General features: G+C 47.9%; 1 protein-coding gene across 1 annotated transcript; it reads right to left on the bottom strand.

The window, feature by feature from the left end:
- Positions 1-2707: 2707 nt before the first annotated feature.
- LOC129164921 (uncharacterized) lies at positions 2708-3806 on the bottom strand. Its single transcript, XM_070541864.1, has 2 exons — positions 3408-3806; positions 2708-3316 (listed from the first exon to the last, which is right to left on the bottom strand). The coding sequence occupies exons 1-2, from the start codon at positions 3417-3419 to the stop codon at positions 2708-2710; spliced, it is 621 nt and encodes a 206-aa protein (XP_070397965.1). The 5' UTR covers positions 3420-3806.
- Positions 3807-9030: the final 5224 nt, after the last annotated feature.

Below are 9030 nucleotides of genomic sequence, written 5' to 3'. Positions count from 1 at the left end.
AGCTCCAGGCCTTTATTGGAAGGAGGACCAGAATTAGAGGCAGGCCTCAATTTCTATTGGAGCAAAATGAACTAATGGTTCGCTGGAGTTTTTGACAATTAAAATTGCGCCCACATTTTCAAAGTTCAACACGTTTCTTTTAACAACGGTAGTTTCTGCTTCAGCCCTCTCCCCCCTCCCCCTGCGCAGCGGCCGCAAACTCACTGATGCGCCTGCAGCCTCTCAGAGTTCCTGCTGCTCTAAACATTAAAATAATGATTTCATTTTCTGTTCCTCACTTCTGATTACCTTCAATGGTGTCTGTTTGTTGCAGCCACCAGGTACAAAAACTAACTTGTTTTTATTTGACTATTTTTCTGTCCTGTATCTGTTTATTATCTTCCTGCATCTCCTCTCAATCCTAAAGAAAAACTGCTACCTGCCTTCATATATATTCACCTCATGAGTTACCTTTGAACTGCAGTTCTAAAAGATCTACCGACCGCAAAAACAGCGGAATGCGCGCTGCTCGCCGGCCGCACCGGTGCGTCACTGGAGGACGAGGTGATGCGCCCCGATCCGCAGCAGTGAAAAGCATCAGGCACAAATAAAAGACAGAAAACATAAAAGGAAATGAGCCGACATGAACGATCGCGTGTTAAATTAGTTTTTGAGGTGGCGACACCTGATTTGATAACGTTACTGTGGCCGTGCTCAGGACGCAGATGTCTGGAGCGCGTCAACAATCAGAGCTTTGCATGCGCAAGCTGGTTAAGGTTAGGATGGGGGTGAGGGGAAGGTTAAATTGCAAGAGGGTAAAGGTCACAATTTGGTTAAATGTCCGTTTTACGGCGGGTGTCAGTACCGACGCTCTGGCACAGCGCGTTGCCCCCCGACGCGCAGGAGCTCCTCACCTTCTGACAGCAGGCTGCTGTCTTTTCCAAGGACTGCATCTTGCCGGTCATTATCACGTGACAGCGACTAGTCGATGACAGGCATAACAAGTCACTATAGAGCGGTGAAGTCGACTAGTGACTAGTTCATACTGCTCCCCAGAGTGTTCTGCAGCATAATCAGCACGTTCTCTTTGAACTTGATATCAAATTTTCGCCTCCCCTTCGTCTCCGCACGGTTAAAGTTACCCTCGCGGTCTATCTCTGGCAAATCAAAAGTGAGACGGATGACACAACCCCCCCCCCCCGTGGTACTTGCTTGTTACCACATTTCACCTGGCCACAATAAAAAAACGGCCATTATTCACCTCCGCCGACTTCGACACCGGCCAAAATGTGATACCCGGCCGTCAATTGAATACAGGCCACTATTAGAGGATTTACAGTAATTAATGAGCATCAGACCCACGTGACCGCAGAGCTAGCTCCGGGGAAAGGCCTCAGTCTGAGCCTCGGCCTCGCCTGATAACTGTTCCGTCAGTTTCAGTCTCTCAACTTAGACCATTAGTTGTAGCGTTTGTGTGTTCTTTTTTGGATATTTTTGTGCAATTGTTGGACAAAATGACTTGCTGTGGTATTAATTGCAATAATAGAGCATCCAAGGAGTCTCCACTTAATTTTTTTCGGTAAGTAAAATTATATTCATGTATTTTAGGTCACTGCCGAGCTGAGCTTGGATTTTAACATGTACTGTTTAACCATGAAATTTAAATGTAATAGGGTGAAACCCAGTGCATTTAACATAATGCTGCACTTTAGAAAATGGGTTGAAATATAACATGTTGGTGGAGCTGGGTTCCGACTATCGGCTTGTGGAGCTCTCGGGAGACCGATGTTTTCCACCAGCTTCTCCCCTCCCCACAGCTCGGCGCATCTCTGTCTGATCGCGGCTTCTGTCTGCTGCGTGGGCTGCCGGCTTGTGGAGCTCTGGGATGGAAACCTTTCCACCCGGTTCTCCCCAGCGGCAGCTCTGCGCATCTCAGATCGCAGCGGCGCTTGTCTGCTGTGCGGCTGCCGGCTTGTGGAGCTCTCGGAGACCTCTGTGTTCCACCCGGTTTTACCCAGCGGTCAGCCCGGCGTATCTCTGACTCAGAAGCTCTGGTGTTGTGCACAGTTAACTCCGGTTGTAGCTAGGTTGCTACCTCCGTTAGCTTAGCTCCCACCTCTGCGTTAGCTTTGGGTTAGCTTCAGGTTAGCTTGTTGTAGCTAGTTCAACTGGGTGTCGTCAGTTGATCCCAGCCTAGGGTGACCAGATTTAAAAAACTGAAAACTGGGACACCAAAGTTTTACACAGAATTAAAGACTGACAAATCCTTGCTGGTGACTTATAACTGCTTTTTATTGTACAAAATGCAACAACATTTGAACATCCTATTAAAAATAAGGACATTCTTGTTTTTAGTGCAATGTTTTGTTATTTTCTTTTTCAAAATAATACTGTATTTGTGAAACACATTGGGCAATATTAAATGTAGCCCTTTTGTGAAAAGATAAACAAAGAATTTAACTGACCTTTATAACAGCTTTTGATTGTAGAATGTGCAAGAACAGAAACATTTGATCTACATTCAACATAAGGACAGTTTTTCTAATATTTTTAGTGCAATCGTTTTTCAAAACAATACAGTATTTTTTAAAACACATTTGTTTGGGCATTATTAAATGTAGCCCTTTTGTGAACAAAAAAGTATTTCACTGACTTCAAGTTTTTTAGAAACAAAAATATTGCACTAAATGAACAGCCCTATTATTCCCTTTATTGTCACAGTAACTCTTTAAGAGTATTTCATGTTTGAGTGAATCTTTTTAAGCAGACTGTGGTTGTCAACAAGTCTGGCATGAAACTCAGAGCAGTCATCAAAGTTCACCCGAGTAATGAGCAGTGCCTTCAGAGTTTCCAGTCCCAGACGATTTCTCTCATTGGTCCAAGTGTTGTTCATGAGAGAAAAAATGCGTTCCACAGATGCGTTTGTGCCAGGTAGGCACATGGCAAACTGGCAGATGACGGCTACATTTTTAAATGGGACATGCTGATGCTTAAAATGTGTAAAGATTTCAGCCCAGCGCTCATCTGCTGGTTTAATGTCTCGGTCCCACAGTCCAATCTTGTCAGATGTGTAAGTTTTGACAGAAGTAACTTCGCCAAAGAGCTCCGTTTCATTGATGTGAATGTTTGGCAGCTTTGAGGAGACACACCTCAGGGAGCGCTCAACCACATCCCAACCTGGTGGATCTTCGAGCAGGGTCCAAGAGAAGCACTTCATGTCAGTAAATGAGGAGCTCCACTCCTGCAGATATGAGATGCAACCTTCATAGAAGGTGTGGACGCTTTGCTTAAACACCTCCACTTGAGGGCGCTCTTGGGTAGCCAGAATGCTCTTCACCTGAAAAAAAAACACCAATAATAATTCAAGAAGCATTAATATAAGAGCCTTGTTTTTACATTACTTTTAATTTGAATATGTTTAAACTCACCTTTAATCCCATGAAGAGGGCGGCCTTCCTCTCCAAAAGTTTCTCCTGTAGATCACACAGGTGTGTGCAGCGTGGACAGCTGTGCTCTTCTCTTTCTCCATCTTTTTGATGGTGTCATTAAACAGTGACAGTTGGTTGTAATGTGTGTAAACCACAGCCAGGCCTCACACACTTGGTTTTCTAGGAACTTGATGATTTTTTTTTATTTTTTTTTTTACCGTGTCCTGTCTGGCTGTGAAGCAAGCAGAATTGATCTCTGAATGCTGGTGACAAGCCTTACAGATTTATTCTCAGGTGGAGCATCAAAGCGTTTGCTTTTAATGTCACGCCTGATACTTAAAACTTTTTTGTTATTGTTGTTGAATGCTTTGTAATTCCGACCAGACACGGAGTCAGAGGTGAAAGAGAAAGGAAGAGAAAAGGTGGAGAGAGGGGGGGGGGGGGGGGGGTCCACAAAAATAAACAATGAACAAGAGTCTGCTTCTAGACCTGCAGAAAAAGACAAAAAAAGGACACAAAAAAAGGACACAACAACAATACAACAAGATCTACCTATCACTGCGTCAACTTGATGAAAAAAAAACAAAAAAACAATATATATATATATATATATATATATATATATATATATATATATATATAATCAACATTGCTTTTGAAGAATCACGATAATAAATCTGTTGTGTGACGGGGTGAGTACTCCCTCTTCTCCACAACATCTTTGTAAGACTGTCATTCCAGGAGAGGGCACTCAGCAGCTGCGGGGCATTACCGATCAGCGGCAGCTGCAGATCCTCTAATCAACCGCAGCAGAGCTCTATTTAAGAGGAGAGGGAACCACTTCACATCGCTGGATGACTAACTACTCACGGTAGAATCTTGCCACTCAGTACTAGGTTTTACTTGGTCTCTGCTCAGACATTTGTGCTGTCACAGTTTTTGGATTTATCTGGTTTTATGTGCTTGGATTTTTTGGTGTTTGGACTCAAGTCTGTTTCATCTTCAGGATACTTGGAATCGCTGAACCACAGATGGATGTACCTACCTGGAAGTCACCATAACCCGCCTGGATTACACACTCAAGGTTCACCTCTCCTCCTTCTTCACTTGCCCTCTGCCGCCATCATCTGGCTCCCTCTCCTGGACGCACCCCGTCACACCGTCTGCCCTCCCTGCTGGCTTTTGGACTCTTGCCGACTACTTCACACTAGGATATCTCCAGGACACTTAGTTAGGGTTAATAAATCATTGTTTGAACTTTCTGCCTTTGTCCTGTGATGGTTCTTCATGTCGTGGGTTAAACACCTTCCCAGGAACATGACAAAATCACAGTGCATTAAGTGCCTCCCATAGTCTTAAGACCTGTGTTTAACGTGCTCAAGCCCATACTTTTGAGAGCACCATGTGAGCACCTGTGTGTTTACACGCGCTTGTTTATTTAAGGTTTCTCTATAGGAGCGTCCAACAGAGTGTGAGGGATCACAGATCCGCCCCCCAAAGATGCGCAGGAGACGGGGGGGGGGGGGGGAGCTCCAAGTCCCAGAGATCCAGGCGCTGCCCCAGAATGCAGGAACCCCAAGGAGACTGCAACCAGAAAGGCCCCCGCCCCCCTCGAGAGGCACAGAGGATCGCCCCGGGGGGCCACAACCAGCAGCCGGCAGAGTCCCTAGAGATATCAGCGGCAAGCCCACAGGCCCACCCGCAGCCTCCCACCCCCTAGCCGGCCGAGCCCGGGACCCAGCAACCTGGGACCCAGGGGCGACCACCCCCGCCGGGGACCCAGCAGAGCCCAGGGACCCAGACCCCACCAGGCAGCCACCGGGATCTATCAGGCAGATGCCAAAATCTTAAACCCCCAGACCCGGTTGCCACAAACACTCAGGCAGACCATGGCACAAGCCCTCACACCAGGTGTGGCAGGGGGAGGGGGGACAAAGATCTATATCATCAAGAGAAGTTCCAGGAGAGGGGAGGACCCAAAGTCCCCACCTGACATATACAGTCATACACAAACACAGTCACACACTCCCTCCCTCATGCTCACACATGCACATACAACCCAAGACTTCCAAAAATGCACGCCGGAAACTCATTCATGCTCCCCATACACACCCTATTAACTCTGGTCCCAGTACTGCTGCACATGGGGTACAACCATCACCGGTAACCAGAGTTTGACCCTTTCTGCTGGGGTGCTGATGAGCAGGCTCCCCCGCCTAACGCTGAGCACAGCAACCCACCACCCCAGACCCCAACCAGACGGCCAGATCTCCCTCCTAGCCTCCAGCCCCAGGAAGCCTAGCAACAACAGAGGTGGCTAAGACCCCTAGTCTCCCTCCGCCTGCTCCAATATAGTGTTGTGTGATCATGAGGTGTATTCCATGGCTGTGGTGAGTGGAAAGTGCGGGCATCATCCGGCATATGCCAGCTGATGCCACCGCACCACCCCACTTACACCCTCAGCCATCAGTGTCTAAGTGTGGTTTAAAATTGGAAGTGGGCACCGGCACTCGGGAGGAGGCTGAAATATCCCCCTGCCAAATGCCGTTGAATGTGCTCACTCCCAAGGCCCTAAGTGTGTGTTTGTGTGGAATGTCGTCAGTGGAAGTGTATAAGGTGCAAATAAAATTGGGGGGCAGGTTGCCACAGGAATGCGGAAAGGGGTCCATACCCGCACTCCCTGACTTGCCCACCCCCCAAGGTCCTATGTGTATGTTTGTGTGATGATGTGAGGGAGCAGGAGGAGAGAAATATGCGGGGATGGGGAGGAATGGCTGGTTGGGCTTAGCCCTCCAGCGAGCCAGCTCCCCTACTGGCCCCAATAGGCACCTCTGTTGTCAAACTGCCACCCAGGGCATGGAGACCCCAGCCCATCCTGCCAGGGCCCAAAACAGCAGCATTACAGAGCCTCACGAAGTCCGAGGGCACCAACCCAGCCCCATCCCAGCAGAATATCTATGCCCACCCCTGCATTTGCACAACTTCCAGAATATATCAGACATGGGACATCCAGGTAAGGTTGGGTCCTCCCCCTCCCCTGTGATGGAACGGCAGAGGAGCCAAGGTCTACCTGATGCCCCCGAACCCGGGCCAGGCACTGCTGCGTGTTCCTGCCTTCTACCTGGCAGCATACATGTCAGGACCCGACCCCCAAGGCCCCGCCCAGATCCCCACACGGGGCCGGCCACCCCCAAACCCCGAGCCCCCAGGTCCCCACCCAGACCTGCCTAGGGGCATTGCAGCCGCCAGGCAGTGATCCATGGCCGCCGCCAAGATCCCCAAGGGGCCCCACTCACAACCGCCAGTAGTCCACCCCCCGAGGCAACCCAAGCACCTCCAGAGGGGGGCAACGGCCCCCCAGTCCCAGACAACCCCAGTGAACCCACCTCCAGGGAACATCCGGATACTCCAAACTCAAACCCCACACCCCCCCACCCACACCATCCCGCAGGACAACATCAACGGCCCCCCACCCTCGCTATGTGATGGAACCGATCAAAGGAGCCCAGAGAGATTCATCTGAAGTGGAAGCAGAGGCTATATCAAGTGCAATATGATCTAACAAAAGATTTCTATACTGGTTAATGCAGAGAGTTTCTCTATTTTTCCAATTCAAGAGGATAGTTTTCTTAGCGATGCATATGGCAGTCAGAACCACGTGAACCAAAGATGTTGCAATCGGGACATCGTCCAGCTTTCCCAGTAAACAAAGAGAGGGAGAAGTTGGGATATGACATTTCAGACATTTTGACAGATCCTCACATACTCTACCCCAAAATTCCTGGACAGGTGGGCAGGACCACAGTGCATGAATGTAATTGTCAGAAATGTTGTTTGTGCAGTGTGTACAGGTGTCAGACGACACAAACCCCATCTTGAACATCCGATGACCTGTATAGTGTAGGAACTTGATGATTAAATTTGGTGCTTTTTCCTGAGACCTGAAGTAGGACTGAAGTGCTGGATAAAGCTTCAGAACCCTCAACTGCAGGTCCCAGTGAGAGCTAATGGGTTCTGCTGGTCCCAAGGAGAGTGGCATGTTCAACATCAACAAATGAACAGAAGTCTTTCAGCTCCTCAGTTCGGACAGTGTAGATGGGAAAATATCCAAAAACCTTGACAACAAAGTTCTCAATGTCACATTAGCTCAACTTTATGTCACATGTCTGTGTAACCTAATGCTCATTGGTTGATGACAATGCCGTTGACGCAAGACGGCTCTTAAGTCCTGCGTAAAGACGATTCACCAAGTCACTCGTTGTTCAGCATGCCTAAAAGATGGTAAAGACTAACAAAAGAGCTACTGGAACGACAGCTTTCTCAGGAAGGTGCCAGGAAATGAATATGCTGCGTTTTGCATCTTATGTAAGTGTGAATTCTCCGTTGCTCATGGTGGAAATGCGGACGTGCAGAACCATGTTAAAACTAGCAAACATAAGCGGTGGTAACAGGCGGGAAGTTCGGTTAGCATGTTTTTTAGTGCTACTGCTGCTGGAGACAAAGACCTTAAACGCGCTGCTCAGGAAGCAACATTTGCCTACCACCTTGTTAAGCACAATCACAACTTTCGTTCAATGGACTGGACTGCTGGACTACTTCGAAAATGTTATGACCAGCGTTTTACGAGTGCTCGGACCAAAGCTGAGGCAGTGGTGACAAGTGTAATTGCCCCGCATGCTATGGATTTGCTAAAAGAAGACACTACGGATACTACTCTGGTCTCTGTCGCAGTTGACACATCAAACCACAAGGCAGTGAAGCTTGTTCCTGTTGTTGTGCGCTACTTCAAAATAACCGAGGGGGTCAGAGTGAACATACTCGACTTTACATCACTACCAGGTGAGACCTCAACCCTGCTGTGTGATGAGGTTTACAGGTGCCTATCTGCATTCGGTTTGGTGGATAAAGTGGTCGGCTTTTGTGCAGACAACACCAATACAAATTTTGGAGGAAAAGCAAGACGAGGACAAAACAATGTTTTTCATAAACTTGATCAGGCCACCCCCAACAGTCTGGTTGGTGTAGGATGTGCAGCGCACATAGTGCACAATGCAGTTCAGTCTGCAGCAGGCTGCACCTGGCACCTTCCCGAGAAAGCTGTGTCGTTCCAGTCGCTCTTTTGTTATTCTTGACCATCTTTTAGGCATGCTGAACAACGAGTGACTTGGTGAATCGTCTTTACGCAGGACTTTGGAGCCGTCTTGCGTCAACGGCGTTGTCATCAACCAATGAGCATTAGGTTACACAGACATGTGACATAAAGTTGAGCTAATGTCACTATGACAACTTTCTGATTGACATACAAACAACCCAGTGACAATTAGTTCTGTGAACTATGAGCAATTAGTTCAAAATCGGGACTGTCCCGGGTAAACTGGGACACCTGGTCACCCTAGTTTAATCCCTGGGATTGTATCAGCAAGGGCAACAACCAGAGTTTCAGTTTAGTCTGCGTTTAGCTGCAGGGAATTGTCATTTAGCCATTTCTTTATCTCCACTAAACACTGGAGTAAATAATCTAACTTGTTCATATCAGACTGTTTAAAAGAGCAATACAGCTTTGGGAGATTTCCCTGCAGCAACTTTTACACAAATGAATTTCTACAAGGCTCGCCTTCTGCAC

This window comes from Nothobranchius furzeri, chromosome 11, assembly GCF_043380555.1.
Source record: "Nothobranchius furzeri strain GRZ-AD chromosome 11, NfurGRZ-RIMD1, whole genome shotgun sequence".
Lineage (NCBI taxonomy): Eukaryota > Metazoa > Chordata > Actinopteri > Cyprinodontiformes > Nothobranchiidae > Nothobranchius > Nothobranchius furzeri.
Note: the sequence above shows the minus strand (reverse complement) of the source record. Positions and strands in the feature narration are given on the sequence as shown.